The 23197-nt window shown below is 43.0% G+C and overlaps 1 protein-coding gene across 10 annotated transcripts in view; it reads right to left on the reverse strand.

Moving 5' to 3' along the window:
* Window positions 1-11311: 11311 nt before the first annotated feature.
* Window positions 11312-23197, reverse strand: part of SORBS1 (sorbin and SH3 domain containing 1) — a 211188-nt gene continuing 199302 nt past the window's right edge. For all 10 annotated transcript variants that reach the window (XM_073596488.1, XM_073596489.1, XM_073596490.1 and 7 more), the window contains 2 exons: window positions 18967-19079; window positions 11312-15239 (listed from right to left, as the gene is read on the reverse strand). In XM_073596488.1, the coding sequence (XP_073452589.1) occupies window positions 15172-15239; window positions 18967-19079 (181 nt within the window). In that variant the 3' untranslated portion in view covers window positions 11312-15171. The remainder of the gene's footprint in view (window positions 15240-18966; window positions 19080-23197) is intronic.

A 23197-nucleotide genomic window follows, 5' to 3' on the forward strand; every position in this document is an offset into this window, starting at 1 on the left:
GGGGCTCTGATGGGGACTCCTGATGTAAAGGGGCACCCAATTTAAAGGAGGAGTCTGAAGGTGACCCCTGATGTAAAGGGGAGCTCTGATGGGGACACCTGATGTAAAGGGGGACTCTGATGGGGACCCCTGATATAAAGGAAGGACTCTGAATGGGACCCCTGATATGAAGGGGGACTCTGATGGGGACACCTGATGTAAAGGGAGGATTTTGATGGGGACCCCTGATGTAAAGGGGGACTCTGATTAGGAACACCAGATGTAAAGGGAAGACTCTGATGGAGATCCTGATGGGGATATATGATAGATATATGATAGATAGGGATGAGCTTCATGTTCGAGTCGAACCCATGTTCGACTCGAACATTGGCTGTTCGATCGTTCGTCGAATTGCGAACGATATGGGCCGTTCGCGCCAAATTCGTGTGGCGCGTCACGGCCCATAATTCACTGCGGCATCGCAGTGCATTGCTTGCTGATGATTGGCCAAGCATGCACTATGACCCGCATGCTTGGCCAATCACAGCGCCGCCTTAACAGAGAGCCGTAATTGGCCAAAGCCAAGGAGGCTTTGGCCAATTATGGCTCAGGGGATTTAGTACACGCCCCACACTATATAAGGCCGCCTGCACGGCGGCCCTGTGCAGTGTGTTCCGGTGTGCTGAGAAATAGAGAGAGAGAGACAGTGTCATTTCATTTGAGTTAGCTAGATTAGGCAGGACAGTCAGTCAGTTAGCTGCACTTAAAGTGTATTGTCTATATCTATGCATCCCAGGTGTTGTATGTGTATATATATATATATATATATATATATATATATATATATATATATATATACACTGTATTCAGTTTAGCTAGATCCGTTCCTGTTATCTTCTAGACTATTTACATTTAGTGCAGTGCGTCCTGCTCACAGTGTTCAGCTAGATCCGTTCCTGTTATCTTCTTACTGACAGGCAGGCTTGTCTTGTTACAGTATTTTGAAGAAAATTACTGGTGTTCTTTTGATCCTATTAGTACCACAGTCGGGCAGCTAGACTATTTACATTTAGTGCAGTGTGTCCTGCTCACAGTGTTCAGCTAGATCCGTTCCTGTTCTCTTCTTACTGACAGGCAGGCTTGTCTTGTTACAGTATATAAAGCTACCTGAAGAAAATTACTGGTGTTCTTTTGATCCTATTAGTACCACAGTCAGGCAGCTAGACTATTTACATTTAGTGCAGAGCGTTCTGCTCACAGTGTTCTGCTAAACCTACAAGTTAGTGGGGTGCGTCCTGCTCACAGTGTTCAGCTAAACCTACAAGTTAGTGGGGTGCGTCCACCTCACAGTGTTCAGCTAAACCTACAAGCTAGTGGGGTGTGTCCTGCTCACAGTGTTCAGCTAGATCCGTTTCTGTTATCTTCTTACTGACAGGCAGGCTTGTCTTGTTACAGTAAATACAGCTACCTGAAGAAAATTGCTTGTGTTCTTTTGATCCTATTAGTACCACAGTCAGGCAGCTAGACTATTTACAGTTAGTACAGTGCATCCTGCTCACAGTGTTCTGCTAAACCTACAAGTTAGTGGGGTGCGTCCTGCTCACAGTGTTCAGCTAAACCTACAAGTTAGTGGGGTGCGTCCACCTCACAGTGTTCAGCTAAACCTACAAGCTAGTGGGGTGCGTCCTGCTCACAGTGTTCAGCTGTGAGGAATACCTAGGGGCAAGATCAGACTTGGACACCTTTCCCACCGAAAATCCTCTGGGTTACTGGGTCTTGAGGATGGATCACTGGCCAGAGCTTGCACAGTATGCAATTGAGCTACTGGCCTGTCCTGCATCCAGCGTTCTTTCGGAACGCACATTCAGTGCTGCTGGAGGCGTGGTAACCGATCACAGGGTGCGTCTGTCCACTGACTCGGTCGATCGACTGACCTTCATAAAAATGAATCAGTCTTGGATCACCACCAGCTACCAAGCACCTGATGCTGATGTAACCGAATAATTTTTTTTGAAATCTCAGATCCCTTCAAAGACTGCCTATGCTGATGCTGAGTGACTATCCCTGAGTAATTATCCTCTTCCTCCTCAATCATCACGCTGATAGCTTGTAAGAACATTTTTGGTTCTGGGCGCCACCACCAGTGCCTAAGGCACAATTTTTCATCCCCTGTTTAACAGGGGCGTGTAATTACAATTTTTGATGTAATACTTTGCAGCAGGGCTCGTTCCTGCATTCCAACTAGAGTGTCTGTGAGGGGTTGCAGTGTTGTGGCACCAGCACTAGTGCCTAAGGCCCATTTTTTCTGCCCCTGTTTAACAGGGGCGTGTAATTACAATTTTTGATGCAATACTTTGCAGCAGGGCTCGTTCCTGCGTTCCAACTAGAGTGTCTGTGAGGGGCTGCAGTGTTGTGGCACCAGCACCAGTACCTAAGGCCCAATTTTTCAGCCCTTGTTTAACAGGGGCGTGTAATTACAATTTTTGATGCAATACTTTGCAGCAGGGCTCGTTCCTGGGTTCCAACTAGAGTGTCTGTGAGGGGTTGCAGTGTTGTGGCACCAGCACCAGTGCCTAAGGCCTAATTTTTCAGCTCCTGTTCAACAGGGGCATGTAATTACAATTCTTGATCTAATATTTCACAGCAGGGCCCTGTGAGGGCTTACAGTGTTGTGGCCACAGCAACACCTAAGGCCCAAATTTCTGCTGAGTATATAGGGCAGGACCCTACTTTCAAACAACTAACTTACAAACGACTCCTACTTGCAAACGGAAGGAGACAACAGGAAGTGAGATGAAATCTACCCCTAGGAAGGGAAATTCTCTCCTGTAAGAGTTAATATGGGAAAAACATTTCTCCTTTCCACTGATGCTTTCCAATCCATTGGGACAAAAAGTGAGGTGAAATTTTCTGAAGAGGAGGAAAGACAGCAAAACAAATGTCACAGGGGTGATAACCCTTCCCTATGTTTTCCAAAAAGCTTAAAGATTTTTTGGCTGGAGCTAAACACGTTAAAAATGTACCCGTTCAAAATTACAAAGAGATTCTACTTAACAACAAACCTACAGTCCCTGTCTTGTTTGCACCTCCTGTATACTGCTGTTCAGAGTATATAGGGCCTGGTGGCCCCACACCTTTCCTTATTTTAATTTGGGTGTGGGGTTCCCCTTAATATCCATACAAGACCCAAAGGGCCTGGTAATGGACTGGGGGGTACTCAATGCCGTTTGTCTCACTGATTTTCATCCATATTGCCAGGACCCGACATTACATTAAACCCGCAAGCAGTTTTAAATGAGATTTTTTCCTTTAAAAATGACATTTGGTGCAGGGACTGTTCTAAACACGGGAAACACGCGTCACTTTACAGGCATACTATAGACACCCCTCAGGTACGATATTTAAAGGAATATTTCACTTTTTTTTTTTTTACTTTAAGCATCATTAAAGGGGTTGTAAAGGTGTTTTTTTTTTTTTTTTAAAATAACAAACATGTTATACTTACCTTCACTGTGCAGCTCGTTCTGCACAGAGTGGCCCCGAACCTGGTCTTCTGGGGTCCCTCGGCGGCTGTTTCAGCTCCTCCCCGCAAGCATTTACCACCTTCATGCGAGCTCCCTCGCACGGTGGTGAGTGCTTGCGGGCGCGCTCCCGTGATACAGCCGGCGGCTATAGCCGCTCGCTGTATCACTCGGCCCCGCCCCCCGGCGCGCCGCGTCATCGGATGTGATTGACAGCAGCGCGAGCCAATGGCTGCGCTGCTTTCAATCCATCCACTGCAGCCAATCAGCGACCAGGCTGAGCTGCAATGAAGCTGCCGAGGACGAGGAGCGAAGATTCGAGGCGTCAGGTAAGTAAAACGGGGGGGCTGGGGGCGGCGGTACTGTCAAAAGTTTTTTCACCTTAATGCATAGAATGCATTAAGGTGAAAAAATTTTTACCTTTACAACCCCTTTAAAATCACTGCTCCCGAAAAAACGGCCGTTTTTAAAAGTTTTTTTTGCATTGATACATGTCCCCTGGGGTAGGACCCGGGTCCCCAAACCCTTTTTAGGACAATACCATGCAAATTCGTTTTTAAAATGAGCACTTTTGATTTAGAACGTTCGAGTCCCATAGACGTCAATGGGGTTCTAACGTTCGTGCGAACTTTCGGTCCGTTCACAGGTTCTGGTGCGAACCGAACCGGGGGGTGTTCGGCTTATCCCTAATGATAGATATGATGTAAAGGGGGACACTGATGGGGACCCCTAATGTAAAGGGGCACCTGATTTAAAGAAGGACCCTGATGGGGACACCTGATGTAAAGGAAGGACTCTGATGGGGACACGTGATGCAAGGGAGGAATCTGATGGGGGCACCTGATTTAAAGGAGTACTCTGATGGGGACCTTGATGGGGAGCCCTGATGTAAAGGGGCACCCGATTTAAAGGAGGAGTCTGAAGGGGACCCCTGATGTAAAGGGGAACTCTGATGGGGACACCTGATGTAAAGGGGGACTCTGATGGGGACCCCTGATGTAAAGGGAGGACTCTGAAGGGGACCCCTAATATGAAGGGGGACTCTGATGGGGACACCTGATGTAAAGGGAGGATTTTGATGGGGACCCCTGATGTAAAGGGGGACTCTGATTAGGAACACCAGATGTAAAGGGAAGACTCTGATGGAGATCCTGATGGGGATACCTGATGTAAAAGGGGACCCTGATGGGGACACCTGATGTAAAGAGGGACCCTGATGGAACACCTGATGTAGAGGGGGACACCTGATGGGGGTACTGATGGGGACACCTGATGTAAAGGGGGACACTGATGGGGACCCCTGATGTAAAGGGAGGACTCTGATGGGGACACCTGATGTAAAGGGGGACATCGATGGGGACACCTGATGTAAAGGGAGGACTCTGATGGGGACACCTGATGTAAAGGGAGGACTCTGATGGGGACACCTGATGTAAAGGGAGGACTCTGATGGGGACACCTGATGTAAAGTGGGTTTTGATGGGGACACCTGATGTAAAGGGAAGACTCTGATGGGGGCACCTGATGTAAAGAGGGATGCTGATTGGAACATCTCATGCAAAGGGGGACTCTGATGGGGACACCCGATGTAAAGGGGGACACTGATGGGGACACCTGATGTAAAGGGGGCCCCTGATTTAAAGGAGGACTCTGAAGAGGACTCCTGATGTAAAGGGGGACTCTGATGGGGACACCTGATGTAAAGGGAGGATTTTGATGGGGACACCTAATGTAAAGGGGCGCCTGATTTAAAGGAGGACCCTGATGGGGACTACTGATGTAAAGGGGGACTCTGATGGGGACATCTGATGTAAAGGGAGGACTCTGATGGGGACACCTGTTGTAAAGGGGGCACCTGATTTAAAGGACTGATATGGACCCCTGATGTAAAGGATGACTCTGATGGGGACACCTGATGTAAAGGGGGGACACTGATGGGGACACCTAATGTAAAGGGGGCACCTTATTTAAAGAAGGACTCTGATGGGGCCACCTGATGTAAAGGGGGACCCTGATGGGGACACCTGATTGAAAGGGGGGTTCTGATGGGGACACCTGATGTAAAGAGGGATGCTGATTGGAACATCTAATGTAAAGGGGTACTCTGATGGGGACACCTGATTTAAAGGAGGAATCTGATGGGGGCACCTGATTTAAAGGAAGACTCTGATGGGGACACTTGATGTAAAGGGGGACCCTGATGAGGACACTTGATGGAAAGGGGGACACTGATGGGGACACCTGATTTAAAGGGGGGCTCTGATGGGCACACTTGATGTAAAGGGAAGACTCTGATGGGGACACCTGATGTAAAGAGGGATGCTGATTGGAACATCTCATGCAAAGGGGGACACTGATGGGGACACCTGATGTAAAGAGGGACACTGATGGGGACACCTGATGTAAAGGGGGACTCTGATGGGGACACCTGATGTAAAAGGGCACCTGATTTAAAGGACTCCTCTGATGGGGACCCCTGATGTAAAGAGGGGTTCTGATGGGGACACCTGATGTAAAGCGGCACTTGATTTAAAGGACGACTCTGATGGGGACCCCTGATGTAAAGGGGGACTGATGGGGACACCTGATATAAAGGGGTACCTGATTTAAAGAAGGACTCTGATGGGGACCCCTGATGTAAAGGATGACTCTGATGGGGTCACCTGATGTAAAGGAGTAGTCTGATGGGGACATCTGATGTAAAGGATGACTCTGATGGGGACACCTGATGTAAAGGGGGACACTGATGGGGACACCTGATGTAAAGGGGGACACTGTTGGGGACACCTGATGTAAAGGGGCACCTGATTTAAAGGATGACTCTGATGGGGACCCCTGATTTAAACGGGGGCTCTGATGGGGACACCTGATGTAAAGGTAGGACTCTGATGGGGACACCTGGTGTAAAGGGAAGACTATGATGGGGACACCTGATGTAAAGGGTGCACCTGAATTAAAGGAGGACTCTGATGGGGACCCCTGATGAAAAAGATGACTCTGATGGGGACACCTGATGTAAAGGGAGGACAATGATGGGGACACCTAATGTAAAGGGGCACCCGATTTAAAGAAGGACCCTAAAGGGGACACCTGATGTAAAGGGAGGACTCTGATGGGGACACGTGATGTAAAGGGGGACTCTGATGGGGACCCCTGATGTAAGGGAGGAATCTGATGGGGGCACCTGATTTAAAGGAAGACTCTGATGGGGACACCTGTAATAAAGGGGGACCCTGAAGGGGACACCTGATGTAAAGGGGGACTCTGATGGGGACTCCTGATGTAAAGGGGCACCTGATTTAAAGGAAGAGTCTGAAGGTGACCCCTGATGTAAAGGGGGACTCTGATGGGGACCCCTGATATAAAGGGAGGACTCTGAAGGGGACCCCTGATATGAAGGGGGGCTCTGATGGGGACACCTGATGTAAAGGGAGGATTTTGATGGGGACCCCTGATGTAAAGAGAGGACTCTGATGGGGATCCTGATGGGGACACCTGATTTAAAGGGGGACCCTGACGTAGAGGGGGACACCTGATGGGGATACCGATGGGGACACCTGATGTAAAGGGGGACACTGATGGGGACACCTGATGTAAAGGGGCGCCTGATTTAAAGGATGACCCTGAAGGGGACACCTGATGTAAAGGGAGGTCTCTGATGGGGACACCTGATGTAAAGGGAGGACTCTGATGGGGACACCTGATGTAAAGGGAGGACTCTGATGGGGACACCTGATGTAAAGGGAAGACTCTGATGGGGACACCTGATGTAAAGAGAGATGCTGATTGGAACATCTCATGCAAAGGGGGACCCTGATGGGGACACCTGATGTAAAAGGGGACACTGATGGGGACACCTGATGTAAAGGGGGCACCTGATTTAAAGGAGGACTCTGATTGGGACCCCTGATGTAAAGGGACACCTGATTTAAAGGAGGACTCTGAAGGGGACCCCTGATGTAAAGCGGGACTTTGATGGCGACACCTGATGTAAAGGGAGGACTCTGATGGGGACACCTAATGTAAAGCGGGCACCTTATTTAAAGGAGGACTCTGATGGGGATCCCTGATGTAAAGGATGACTCAGATGGGGACACCTGATTTAAAGGAGGAATCAAATGGGGGCACCTGATTTAAAGGAGGACTCTGATGGGGACACCTGATGTAAAAGAGGACCCTGACGGAGACACCTGACGTAAAAGGGGACACTGATGGGGACACCTGATGTAAAGGGGGACACTGATGGGGACACCTGATGTAAAGGGGGCACCTGATTTAAAGGAGGACTCCGATTGGGACCCCTGATGTAAAGGGGGCAGCTGATTTAAAGGAAGACTCAGAATGGGACCCCTGATGTAAAGCGGGACTTTGATGGGGACACCTGATGTAAAGGGAGGACTTTGATGGGGATGCCTAATGTAAAGGGGCAACCTGATTTAAAGAAGGACTCTGATGGGGATCCCTGATGTAAAGGATGATTCTGACGGGGAAACCTGATGTAAAGGGGGACTCTGATGAGGACACCTGATGTAAAGAGGGCACCTGATTTAAAAGGGGACTCTGGTGAGGACACCTGATTTTAAGTGATTTTATTTTCTTTTACTTGAAATGTAGATGTTATTGGCCTACTGTGACGGGCACAGTGAGGCTGCATATGATGGGCACAGTGAGTCTGAATATGATGGGCACAGTTTTATCTAGCAGTAATAATACATAATCACCTGATAAATTACTATTTACAGTCCTGCATTACGAACAGGTTCATTTTTCAGTTTGTCTGCGCCCACAAAAAGCTTGAACACCAGCCGCCACTGCCTGGATCATTAAACCTGTGTCATTGGCAATGGCTATACATGCATCGTCAACTAGTTATATACAGCAACTTCTGTGGCTATATTTCTATTTAGCTGACCCAGGCTCCCGCCTATAGTTCAAAGGAAGCTGCTCCTCCAGATAGACCAGAAAATGATGCTCTTTATAATGAAGTGTGTAAACTGTCTGAGTCTCAGTCTGCAAAGACCTGGCTAACCCCTGTAATGTAGGTGAGGGCAGGGATGAATCTCTTTACCATATCCTGCAGTAAAATATTAAGGAGAGTTTGTTTCTTTACATAGACAGTAAAGGCATACACAATACAAGCAGATAAACCTGGTAGGAAACCTGGAAACAATCACAGAGGAATGGTTTATAATAGCACATTAGTGCTTCTGCATTAATGTCCAGGACTCAAGAAACCTATACTAGTCAATCAGATATTATACCTTCACAGCTTAGTGTAGTGACAATAAAAATCTATTCATATCCTGCATTGAAGCGTGCGTCGTTGAGGCGGACCACTGATCTGGAATTGGTTGGTGGTGGCACCACAATGCATCAATGTATATTGTGGTTTCCTGCAATGTTGTTGCATTGCCTACCACTGTAGTGTGTGTGTGTGTGTGTGTGTGTGTGTGTGTGTGTGTGTGGGGGGGGGGGGGGGGTTAGGGTGGCATTGTCAAAATGTATGGCACTGCAACCCACCACAGTTAAAGCATTATTGTGCCCTGTAGTAATGAGTAGTAATGTTATCATAATGCATCAGGGTGAATAGGGCCTAATGCATTTGCATGTCAAGTTGCTACAGGTTTCAGCAAAGCTTTGGATCAAAATTTAGCTAAATTTGGTAGATCTGTATCACTTTTGAACCTTGTTACTATGTAATTGCTGAGTGAAGAAACAGGAGAAACTGGAAACTCCTGTCATGTCATCAACCCTCAAGGCTAATTAAGGACATAACAGCCTGATGTTATCAACCAATCAAAAATGTTTTTCAGGGTTTGAATTTTAAAGCTAAACGCCAGGCAAACATCTAAGTAAACTGATTTAATAGATACAGTGCCATGAAAAAGTATTTATACCCCTTGAAATTTTCCACATTTTGTCATGTTACAACCAAAAAACATAAATGTATTTTATTGGGATTTTATGTGATAGACCAACACAAAGTGGCACATAATTGTGAAGTGGAAGGAAAATGATAAATGGTTTTCAATTTTTTTTACAAATAAATATGTGAAAAGTGTGGGGTGCATTTGTATTCAGCCCCCCAAGTCAATACTTTGCAGAACCGCCTTTTGCTGCAATTACAGCTGCAAGTCTTTTTGGGTATGTCTCTACCAGCTTTGCACATCTAGAGAGTGAAATTTTTCCCATTCTTCTTTGCAAAATAGCTCAAGCTCTGTCAGATTGGATGGAGAGTGTCTGTGAACAGCAATTTTCAAGTCTTGCCACAGATTCTCAATTGGATTTAGGTCTGGACTTTGACTGGGCCATTCTAACACATGGATATACTTTGATATAAACCATTCCATTGTAGCTCTGGCTGTATTGTTTAGGGTCATTGTCCTGCTGGAAGTTGAACCTCCTCCCTAGTCTCAAGTCTTTTGCATCAATAATGATGTATTACTTAATAAGGAGCTGCAAATCTTAATAAAAAAGAAGGAAAGGCTAACTACCAAGTAAGCTTTAAAGCTGCCTGCCCTCTCCCTTTACTAATGTTGCATACTGTTTGTAATAACATAGAGGGCAAATATCTTTTTTTTTTAAATCTGTGACTGCATAGCTCTGGGTCCTAGGTCGCTGCTGCAAGAGCCAAAAACGATGAGGAATTCTCCAAGCGGTGACGTCACCACGACAAGGGCCAATGTTCTGGGTGCTGTTGAAGTCTTTTCTCACCAACTGCCCATGTCCCAGAACTGGGCTGTGACGTGATCACTAGTAAACAGATGAAGAAAAAAGATATACACTGATTGTTATTTCAAACAGTATGTAGCATTAGTTAAGGCAGACGGCAGGCAGCATTTAAACCGTACTCGGTGGAGAGCCTTTCCGTCTTATTTAACAGAAGAGATCAATGTATTATTTTTTCTTAGGTGTCAGTATATAAAACTGAGACGAGCTGCGATCCTGATGATTGCAACTCATCTCAGATCATTAGCAGTTTATGAAATGGATATGATCGCATGTTCTCCACTGATCATCTCAGCACACAAAGTCCGTCAGAAACAGAAACGGCCAGTTTATGAAGGTGCAATCTCAACACCTCACTGGTGATCTCTGTGGGAATTCTCCCTCCCAGATTCTTCAGCCCAGAGGTGGAGAATCGGGGAGAGAAGAGAGAATCCCCGGAGAACTGAGGAGGAAGTAGGAACATTATTGACTTCCTTCTGCCTCAATCAGTCCCTCCCAAGACAGTAAAAAGCCCCCCTGCTTTTCACAAACCTCCCAAAACAGGTAGAGCAAGTTACAAACACTAATATATATATATCTATATATATTTATCTTATATATAGATATATATATATATATCTATATATATATTGTGTAGGGGAACTTAAACGTTATTTTATTCATACGAGGTGTAGTGTGATGTACTGAGAAGAGCGGTTTCCTCTGAGAATGCCCGTTTACTCAGCAGTGGTAATTCACCGCTGCTTAATAAACGTACAGCTCACCGATTTTCTGTTACTGTAATCTCAACATGTCTTCCGAGATTACAGTAACAGGAGGCCTTCTTCACAGTTCGAAGCATTTGTAGATCTCTTCGCTCCTCAAAAAGAGAAGCGATCTACACCGCTTCATAAACATGCACTCTCCTCTGAGAATGCTGGAGAACACAGCAGTTATTTTCCGCTGCTTGATGAACACCTTAGTCGTATGATCCAGGGTATTATTGGAGTTCCCTGCTAAACACAACTTTAAGTAAAAAAAAAAAAATTTCCCCTTTGAACTTTTTCAGATCACACAGATTACAAATCATAAAAGAACCAAAATTTATTGAATGCTTCCTTTTTATTATGATTCAAAATATAATGCACTGCAATAAGAAAACACCACAACGTAACTCTATGTTAAAGTGAGGAGAAAAGTGGTCATTATTGTTGTATGTGTGCTTGACTAAATAGTCAAATAGACAATTCCTAATGTATTGTTAGTGTACTTTCCAATTCTTAACATAGTTCTAAATACTGTGTCATGAACGCACCTGCTGGGTTAAAATAGTAATAAACAATGCATATGTTATGTCTTTCTTTCTTTATAAGGTGGACAGTGTGATTTTGTTAAGTGTGACATAGATATCTTGTGCTAAACACTTCCTGTGAAGTTATACCGAACCTCCTTCATTTAAATTACCGGTATACTAAAAAAAAAAAAAAAATCTTTCCATGTCTCCAAACTGTTTTTCCTTTTCAGTCAATTCACTTAAATTATTTTTTCTCTTTATACAAGGTAACATACATGTTCTTTACAAAGTCAAATATACATATTTACAGTCAATAACCTCTTAGAAATCTTTTGTTGAATGTACTTAAGTACAGTTCATGGCAAAAAAAAATACTCTTCTTTAGTACTAGGAACACAGGTAATATATATATATATAGAGAGGTTTTTTATGTATATTTATCAAAACATATTGCTAGTCATGCTATCACAGCTGTAATTAATAAGTTGGTAAAAAAAGCGCCAGCAAAAAAATAGTCATCTTACAATATTAAATATATCTTATGACAAAAGAACATTCTAGATCTGTATTTTTTTTTTGAACTGCAAGATGCAAACTTACAGTGTATTTTTTAGAAACATTTTATAGGTGTGTACAGTATGTGGTAGTTTTGTGAAAGCAGAATTGAAGAGGTTAACATTTTTTTTTCATTTGCACTTAAACCTTAGTAAAAACGATGAGGTATGTTTCAGTTCACTGAATTAAAAGGGGTTTTCTGGATTTTCAGCAAGATCCATTAACATGTAACCTTAGAATATACCGTGTGGCCTGTTGCCTTTGAATAGGGATGAGCTAAGGCGTGTATGGGTCCTATTCCAAACCCACCTGAGCAATTCTGTCACTGTCACTGCAATGGACCATTCATAAGCACCCAAGACATTTCCCGACCCACAGCTGCACGTCTAAAGGGGCGTGCATATGTGCGGCTGTAGGGTGGGGGACTGCCTTGGCCACTTATGATTGGCCCAGTACAGTTACCGCCACCTGGTGGGTTCACTCAGGTAGATTTGGGCCAAGTGTGTCTCAGCTCATCCCTACTTTTGAGCAATGTCCACAGATTTGCCTGAATTTCCTCAAAAGTTAATGTCACTCTGTAGTGCCCCTGGAAGGCTTACATACATATATTTGGGTGCAGGCTACCCCTGCCTATCTGTGCTCTGCCTACTGGTCACCCCAGGATTGTGGCTGTGTGTCAGGGGAAAAAACGTAACCTCAGGGAAAAAAGGTACAGCGGCAACCACTCCGCAATGGTAGGAAGCATCAGGTACCTCTTAATGGTAGTAGATGTAAAGGCAGGAATGTACCACCACTTTTTACCAAATAAAAGTTTGTAAACAAAAAAGATGTAAAGGCAGGAAAACATACATTCAAAATTGTTATATTTTAAGTTTGTTTTGGTAATCAAATTACTCTGAAAAACCCCTTTAAATCAGATTAACACACCTCACCTTGAAACAGAGACAGTAAAAGCATACCTGGTACCTACACACAGGAGGGGCCATTTTGTAAAAATTATAATAGGTTATATATGATACCTCAGACTGGCAAAATTACACCATTGTCCATGGGAAAACTTCAAAGCTAATTTTCCTCCCAGAATGACCATCTGCACTTTGAAAATGTAAAATATGAAGATAAAATCAGGTCAAATACAACGCTATCTACCTACATATGTAGTTTCCCTTTTTTTCTTTTGACTATCTGATGAAAGTCTACAGAGCATATTGAAGGTCACAGTTATCTCCTCATATACTACTATATCATTTATATCACTAACCTGCCTTTCCTGACGCAATTAGTCTACTGTATGTCCATACTGTGCCAGCCAGCTCTTATTTACAGGCAGGGGCCAAAAACAGAGAGACCATGCAAAATTCACTTTCATGACAGCTCTCAAATGAAACATGATTGGCTGCAAAGGATTACTTTTAAATAAGTGACTGTACATAGGTATGTGTATAAACTTCAGGTTAGCTGAGATCTGAATAAATAAATTAAAAAAATGTGGCCACTGTTCTATAGGCATGAAATGAGCATAAATAAGCCTTTCACAATGCATGCCCTACAAAGTACTAGGGGCACCAAGTCACAGAGAAAATCACAGCACAGCCCACTGATGAAGTGGTCAGAATGGAGATCTGAATGCTTGACTACCCATTATTAAGGATCCACTCTTTAGTCAAAGCTGGGAAAACATTGTCATGGGAAGCTGCTTGGCCTAGACCCCAGACCAACAGCCAAATTACAAAGTCCATTGGAATGCAACTTGTGACCAGATCTGTGTAAGGTTTAAACATGCACATGTATGTAAAATAGCCTACTCGGCCACAGTTACTCCCCATCTATGGGCATCTTATAAACCTTATATATCCAACTACAGATATCCATTTATAGAGTGAACACTTGTAATTCCTTTTGGAAATTATCATATGCCTTCCATGCACATTTTTTAAATCATTTCTCTGTATTTTATGCCATCTTCAGTTGTATAACCTCTTGAGCCAGGCAAAAGAATAAATATAGCAGCAGAGAAAACAACGGCTCTTGCTTAGTCAGATTCTTTACTTCTTTAGCTCAATAACAGTATACTTCTAGGCATATAAAAAAAGACGGCTGCACATATGCCTACACTGTTATGCAATGATGGGATAATTGTCATTTCATACCTTGCAGGCCTCTGATATGAATGTCAAAATTAATCTCTGGCAAAACATTCCAGGAGATCTCTATAAACTAATGGACAATGCCCATGTCCACATATTGTTATATGTGATATTGTTATATCACATATTGTTATATCACTGGAAAAAACATGCTATTTTGTGATGTAATTTAAGCATAAAAATGTGACAATAAAATTTTTAAAACATGTTATCGCTTAATGTGATCATAACCACACCTTTAATGGTATACTTTCTTTATGCATAAATTGAAGGCAACCAAAGAGCGTGGAGAGGCCAGGAACTTTATGATCCTCTCTGCCTCCTAAGACAACAAGTTTCCCTCCTGGAAAAATGTTCTTCTCACAATTGTACTGTAGCAGCTATTATGGACAACGGTGAAAAGATGATTATGAAGAAGATTTTGTGTTACTGCATTCTTCAATGTGAACAGCAACAGGGACCAGTTTAGGGATCAGGAGGTCAGGTGAGAAGCCCCCCCATGCTGCCCCTGAAGGGCATTGTTCGAGGACAGGTTTTCACTTTGCCATGTAATAACAATGGACCTAGGGTGACCAAGCATTTATTCTCTCAACTCAACAGGGACAGGCAAGGGCGCTTCCCACCTTTAATTCCTTATAGTTTAGGTAAAATTTCAGCTCACCAAATGGCATCTCTGTTTGCGGGAGACAGGTATACTTTAAAACATAAGTATGAAAAGGATAGAATCCTCATTAAAATAACAGAACATTAAGGCAACATAGTAACAACAGACTGACTAGATGGAATAACGCTTCACTGTCTCATATTAGAAATATAGAGTTGAACACAGTACTGACACATGTAAACCTTTTTTGTTTAGAACCTTAATGGATACATTCAGCAAATGCCTTCACATAGCATAATACCATAAGCCTGAATTCTTTATAAGTATAGCTTAATAATTCTGGAGCTGCGTGCTGTATCGTCTTTAATAATACAATGGCTTGACATAATTGCCAGGGAACGTGCCAAACAGTTTTGTTCTTCTTGATGTACCTGTTACAAAATAAAAGTGAAATAGGCAAAGCAAAATTAGAATAGCAAAGAAAGCAAAGATGATTATTGAACTCCAAGCAAACTGTTGAAATGCACATACTGTATGCAAGTTGCCTTATCTTCCACTTTTGTCATACATTTCCCTTTATTTCCTGTCACAGGGACACTTAGCAGGAACTAAGAGAAGATCTCTTCTCTGTCCCCTCTAAATAGTCACCTGAGTCCGATCTCAATCCAGCACTGTGCACTTCTGCAGCAGCACTTTTTTCCTCTCCCCGTCTCACAGGCTTGGCTAAGAGCTGTTAGGTTGTCAGCCAAAACCTGAGAAAGGAGAACAGGAGGGTGGAGCCATATAGGGCTGGTTTTCTAACTCAAATTCTGATTCTCAAATAGCCCAGCTTGGGATCGAGCATGCACGAGTGTCTCCATAGTGGCTTCCTACAGGGGCACTCGGCGGTGGGGAGGAACCAGGAGCGTCAGCAGGGGACCCGAGAAGACGGAAATCAGGACTGTTCTGTGCAAAACCGTTGCGCAGAGTAGGTAAGTATGACTTGTTTATAAAAAAAATGTAAAGCTTTACAATTACTGTAATTTCTGTTCAAGTGACAACTTAAAGGCAGTCCACCTCCTGCAAAACAAAAAACAAAACAATGCACATATTTTTGCAGGAGAAAAATGTATCGCATTTATCCTTTTTTTTTTACAAATGAGCATGCAAATCATTGCAACATCAGTGGATAACGGGTGCAATGCCAGGCTCCTGCACACCCTTCCTTCAGCTCTCTGCCTGTACCAAGATACAACTTTCAGTTAGAAAGCTGAAGGAAGTGTCATCAGACTACAAGTCAGACTGCCGTGGAAACCTGTGTGAATGAATGAAGTGGTTTTCAAATCTGACAGCTGCTGCAGGGGGGTAGAACACCTGCACGCTGTAAAGAAAGGGGCATCTTGGGGGTGGGGGGGTCCACTTGGCGCCATGTTACATGTTAAATATGGGTGAGACATGGTCTTGAAGTTGGATTTAGCCTTTAATCAGTTTGGATTTCCCATTACTTTCTGTATCGGAGACCATGGTCACCAGGACCAATAGTAAGGGTAAATCTCCTAAGTGTAGACACAGACACCAATAAAAACCCAGGGCCTGGTACATACAGACCAAATATCAGCCGGTTCAACAGAAACTCTCCAACCTTTAGCCGTGTGTACATCAGCCATCTGATCAGCGCTAGCCGGTGTGTTCTGGTGGTGGTGGTGGTGGTGGTGGTGGTGGGGGGGGGGGGCAGCCCCCTGTTAGAACACAATAGCTCAGCGGGGAGATCACTGCACTAACACTGAATAGTTATTACAGCAAGCTCCTCCTGAACTCCAGCCCAGAATGAAAAAACAAAGTTTGTACCAGGCCTTAGGTTCTAACAATTGTAACCCAAAAAAAGTTTGGCCTTTGCATACATTTTAGTTTAAATATTTTTAAAGAAATGCACAACTACAGTATTTTTTTGATACCTGCATGGAGTTCATTTTTAACATTATATTACATCATTATACATAAAATACTTGTATGTTTCACTAATCTGTTCTATGTAGACAAAATATCTGTGTACAATGCAGGAAACAAGAAAACACACAAGAAAATCTAATTCTTTTTAAAACAGTTTTTTTCTTTTGTCTTTCATTTATTTCTCAAAGACCAACCGTCAGCACTGTATACAGAATACACAGATATATAAAATGTTATGTTGGATGACCCCTGGTTTGCTGCTGGGTCTGGTAACATATTGGCATGGCATATTTTTTTCAGTGCACAAAGAACCACTATACCTAAATACGTATCTTTTTAATGTCATGGGTTATAAACAGAGGAACATGAAAAAATAATTCAATATGATTCAATTTGTTTTCCAAGCACTAGTAAACCTATCCTTAACATATGCTCTAACTAATTCCAACCTGAGTCTAGCCCAACTTCACAAGTGAAAAATTAAACATGAGACATGAAAGCAGGAGCAATGTAGACTCTTTTGATCAAAGAGTATAACAGCATGGGTGCCACAGTTGGGATGACTCTTGGGTAATAAAAGGCGGCTGTTCTTTCATGTATTTGATGCTCATCATGCAAATGATGTACAGTATAAAATCATAGCCAATTCATTAAACAGCTCAATATATCTCTAAGAAAGGAAATCAATCCTGACTATACAAGAAAAACTAGTAGTCCCATCTGGATTTGTAATAATGAGTCGCTACTTAAAGCGGACCTTCAGTCATTTTTTTCAACTTTCTATCTATTAAATCTTCCGCCCTTGTTGTTTTAACTATGGATAGTTAACTATGGATAGTTAAACTTTTTTTTCTGCCAGTAAAAACCTTACACAGCCCACTCCCTGTTTCTTGTCTGGTGAAAAGCCTAGGCGTATGACATCATGCACAGCTCTCACTCTGGTGAGAGTTTGCCAGGAAGGGAGGGGTGATGAGTCATAAGAGGGCCAATGAGAGCTGCAGGGCTGGAGAGCTGGAGGTGTGTGTCTGTGTAAATCCAGGAAGTGAAAAGGCAGCAGCTTCAGCTGCCCACAGTTAAAATAGATGCAGCCAGACTTAGTGGAGGGAGATTTCTGCAGCTTTTTTGGCAAGTACAGAATTACAGTATATATAAAATAATATGCAAAGTGGTTGGAGGGAAGCTTCAGAATGGCAAATATTAGGGTTGTCCCGATACCGATACTAGTATCGGCACCAATACCGAGCATTTGCCCAAGTACTTGTACTCGGGCAAATGCTCCCGATGCTTCCCCCGATACCTGGAACACAGCTGTGATCGGCGCGTGGGGGAGTTACAAGATTCTCCCCCAGCGGCTTTCAGCAGCTTTAGTGACATACAGCGGTGATCGCTCACCGCTGACTGTCACTGCATCCTCCTCCATGCCCCCTCCTTTCCTCTGTCCCCCTCCGCTGTCCCCCTCCGTTCCGCCATTCCTCTCTCCTTCCCTGTGTCTCTCCGCTGTCCCCCACTGTTCCTCTCTCCTTTTCTGTCACCCTCCGCTGTCCCCTCCGTTCTGCTGTGTCTCTCCGCTGTCCCCCTCCGTTCCTTTCCTTCCCTGTGTCTCTCCGCTGTCCCCCTCCGTTCCTCTCTGCTTCCCTGTGTCTCTCCACTGTCCCCTCCGTTCCTCTCTCCTTCTCTGTCCCCTCCGTTCTGCTGTCTCTCTCCGCTGTGTGTATGGATAGAGTCAGCTGACTCTGTCCATTCACATAACTGATACATTGTAATCTCCTGTGATTACGATGTGTCAGTTTATGAATGAAGAGGAACCCCTGTCTTCTCTCCATTCATTTTCAGTGCAGCTGAGGCTGCAGAGAAAGGGACTGGGGAATCTCTATCCTCGGTCTCTTTCTCTGTCTCAAGACAGACATATAAAGAATAAAAAAAATATTATTGTAAAAAATAAAAATTGTAAAAAAAAAAAAAAAAAAAAACACACACACATACACCGTTCACCCCCCCCCCCCCCAAAAAAAAGAAAACACTGTTAAAAAAAAAAAAAAAAAAAAAAAAAACACTGTCACATGACATTAAAAAAAAAAGTATTGGTAATCGGTATCGGCGAGTACTTGAAAAAAAGTATCGGTACTTGTACTCGGTCCTAAAAAAGTGGTATCGGGACAACCCTAGCAAATATGTTTTTATTACAGATTATGTGAGCAGACTGCACTTCCTCTTTAAGTAAATACTTACCAACAAACCACCCATCATCGCATTTCTCCATGACATCAACAACATCTCCTTCTCTGAGCTCCAGCTCATCTTCATTTTGTGGTAAGTAGCTGTACAATGCCTGAAAGCCAAACCTGAAAGGCAAGACAAGGAATGTGTCAAGCTATAGATACAAGAATGCTAGTATGTTAATGTCAAATGAAGTAGTAAAACTATTAAAGAAACAGATGCCAGACTGCAGTTGTTAGGCAAAATCTTAAGCTGGGTACACAATGTCCAATGGCTGGTTCAGCAGGAACTGTCCCACTTTCAGTCAATGTGTACAGCAGTCTGTCCAACAGAAGCCGATCTAACGGTTGGCCTTTGTTGAAAGGACATGCTGGAAAACCAGCATCCAATCAGAAGCACCAACATCACTTGTATTTGTATGTCGATCTGTCAGTTTTGGGTTGAACAAAAAGAAAACATGCTGTGTGTGCCCAGCTTAACTACAGAAAGAGGTTTCTGGTCATCTTTCTGTAAACCTAAATCTCTAATTAGCTACGTATGCATGTTTATTCCTCTAAAGTTGGAGACCAGAAAGACACCCCCCCCTTCATCAGCTTATCAAATGAGACAAGGGCAATAAGCCAAAAAAAAAAATGCACCCGGGCTAACCGATTGTACCTAAAAAGAGCCAGATGGGGATGTCTTGAAAGGTCATGGAGTGCCCACAGATGTTGTTTTTTTTCCCCAGTCTTACTGTAAAAAGCTAGATCAGGTGATAATCACAACTAGATTTGAGGGCTTCTTTGGTTATCAGACAGCATATTGTTTTATACTAAAGCAAAATACTAATTCTTTCTTGCAAGGAAAACGCCTGCAGATTTTAAAATCCCGGTTCTATTTTAAAAGATTTTGTTGAAAATGCCTATATTTAGCCTTATATGTCTAAAATGGTTTGATATAATAAAAAGTGCAGTGCTCAAAAAATTTTAATTGAAACTGTGGCATGTGCCATAAAGTGCAAACTTTACCAGAAAATATATATTTTTGAATATTTAAATAAATAAGTAGTCCATGTATATACAAATCTTTGATAGTGACAGTTCATAAAAATGTTAACACCTCTCAGTGATATACAGTTGTGCTCATAAGTTTACATACCCTGGCAGAATTTATGATTTCTTGGCCATTTTTCAGAGAATAATGATAACACAAAAACTTTTCTTTCCCTCATGGTTAGTGTTTGGCTGAAACCATTTATTATCAATAAACTGTGTTCACTCGTTTTAAATCCTAATGACAACAGAAACTACCCAAATAACCCTGATCAAAAGTTTACATACCCCTGTTCTTAATATCATGTATTGCCCCCTTTAACATCAATGACAGCTTGAAGTCTTTTGTGGTATTTTGTGGATGAGGCTCTTTATCTTCTCAGATGGTAAAGCTACTCATTCCTCTTGGCAAAAAACCTCCAGTTCCTGTAAATTCTTGTGCTGTCTTGCATGAACTGCATGCTTGAGATCTCCCCAGACTGGCTCAATGATATTGAGGTCAGGAGACTGAGATGGCCACTCCAGAACCTTCACTTTATTCTGCTGTAGCCGATGACAGGTCGACTTGGCTTTGTGTTTTGGATCATTGTCATTTTGGAATGTCCAAGTACGTCCCATGCGCAGCTTCCTGGCTGATGAATGCAAATGTTCCTCCAGTATTTTTTGATAACATACTGCATTCATCTTGCCATCAATTTTGACCAAATTTCCTATTCCTTTGTAGCTCACACGTCCGCAAAACATCAGCGATCCACCTCCGTGTTTCACAGTAGGAATGGTGTACCTTTTATCATAGGCCTTGTTGACTCCTCTCCAAATGAAGCATTTATGGTTGTGGCCAAAAAGCTAAATTTTGGTCTCATCACTCCAAATGGCTTTGCGCCAGAAGGTCTGAGGCTTGTCTCTGTGCTGTTTGGTGTAATGTAAGGGGGATACTTTGTGGCATTTGCGTAGTAATGGCTTTCCTCTGGGGACTCGACCATGCAGCCCATCTCCTGTATTTCACCACCAATTATTTGTGGTTTTTTTCTTTGCATCCCGAACAATTTTCCTGGCAGTTGTGGCTGAAATTTTAGTTTGTCTACCTGACCGTGGTTTGGTTTCAACAGAACCCCTCATTTTCCACTTCTTGTTTAGAGTTTGAACACTGCTGATTGGCATTCACAATTCCTTGGGTATCTTTTTATATCCCTTTCCTGTTTTATACAGTTCAACTACCTTTTCCCGCAGATTCTTTGACAATTCTTTTGCTTTCCCCATGACTCAGAATCCAGAAATGTCAGTGCAGCACTGGATGACAGATGCAAGGGTCTGTCAGGAGTCCAGAAACTCACTGACCTTTTACAAACACACTAATTACAAACAAACAAATCACAGGTGAGGATGGTTACCTTTAATAGCAATTCAAACCCCTTTGTGTCAACTTGTGTACATGTTATCAGGCCAAAATCACCAGGGTATGTAAACTTTTAATCAGGGTCATTTGGGTAGTTTCTGTTGTCATTATGATTTAAAAAGAGTAAACAGTTGATTGAAAATAAATGGCTTCAGCCAAACACTAACCATGAGTGAAAGAAAAGTTTTTGTGTTATCATTCATATTCTCTGAAAAATGGCCAAGAAATCACAAATTCTGCCAGGGTATGTAAACTTATGAGCACAATTGTATAAGTCTTTTGGAACTTTAGTTCATTATATGGTAAGGGTATGTATTTGCTAAAAAAGTTAAATAACTGAGAACACAGGCAGATTCTAAGTAAATAATATCCAGGGTGATATCTGGAATGTAGACAAGGGATGGGCACCAATGAGGAGTGGCAGAATGAAAACCGTGGTGTGGGATGTGTTGGGGCTGGGCACTTGAACTGGATCCTTCTCCATAAAGTGTACACTTTTATATTTATGTATGTACTTTAACCGGTTCCTGACTGGCCGCCGCAGTTATAATGCGGTAGAATGGCTCCCCTTGGCGAGCCGCCGTAACTGTACATTAACACACTGTAGGAGGTGCGTGCCCGGAGCCGATGCGAGTGCCCAGCGGGGGCGATGACCGACAGGCACTCGCGATCGCTCGTGACAGAGCAAGAATCCGGATTTGTGTGTATAAACACACAAATCCCGTTTTTTTCAGGGGGGGAGATAGATCGTGTGTTCATACTAAGTATGAACACCGATCTCTCTGATCCCCTAGTCAGTCCCACCCCCCTACAGTTATAACACACCTAGGGGACACAGTTAACCCCTTGATCGCCCCCTAGTGTTAACCCCTTCCCTGCCAGTGACATTTATACAGTAATCAGTGCATTTTTATAGCGCTGATCGCTGTATAATTGTCAATGGTCTCAAAAAGATCACCGCCATTACTAGTAAAAAAAAATAATAATAAAAATGCCATAAATCTATCCCCTATTTTGTAGACGCTATAACTTTTGCGCAAACCAATCAATATACGCTTATTGCGATTTACCAAAAATGTGTAGAAGAATACATATCGGCCTAAACTGAGGAAAACGATTGTTTAAAAAAATAAATTGGGATATTTATTATAGCAAAAAGTAAAAGATAGTGTTTTTTTCAAAATTGTTGCTGCTCTTATGTTTATAGAGCAAAAAATAAAAACCACAGGAGGTAATCAGATACCACCAAAAGCTCTATTTGTGGGAAAAAAAGGACATCAATTTTGTTTGGGTACAGTGTTGCACAACCGCGCAATTGTCAGTTAAAGCGACGCAGTGCCGTATCTCAAAAAATGGCCTGGTCATTGAGCAGCCAAATCTTCCGGGGCTGAAGTGATTAAATGATTTAAATATTTCAGCTCAACTATTTTTTTATTTGAAGAAGTACCGTTATCCTTAAAACATATTTAATGAGCTAAACATTCAAACATGTTAAACAATGCCATGAAGCTAGAAAATAGCTTAGATAATTAACTCTCTGTTTCCTCTTTGTCATCGCAAGTCAAATTATGTTTTCTATGAAATGACCTTGAACTGTCCGAGTTAAAACAACTGTCCCCGCCGGGAGAAGACCGTGATTATCGCTAGCGGCTTTAGGAGCCGCTTGCGATAATTGCAAGCGGATCCGACAGGCTGCTTGTACCAAAGTTGATTAATTGATCAGCTTGATACGTTCAGCCTGCCCACTAATGGTTCGAATCTTGGCTGTCTCTCTCTATGGTATGCTGGCAGGCGACAGACTTTTCTATTCAAGCTA

The sequence above is a fragment of the Aquarana catesbeiana genome, linkage group LG08 (genome assembly GCF_042186555.1).
Source record: "Aquarana catesbeiana isolate 2022-GZ linkage group LG08, ASM4218655v1, whole genome shotgun sequence".
NCBI lineage: Eukaryota > Metazoa > Chordata > Amphibia > Anura > Ranidae > Aquarana > Aquarana catesbeiana.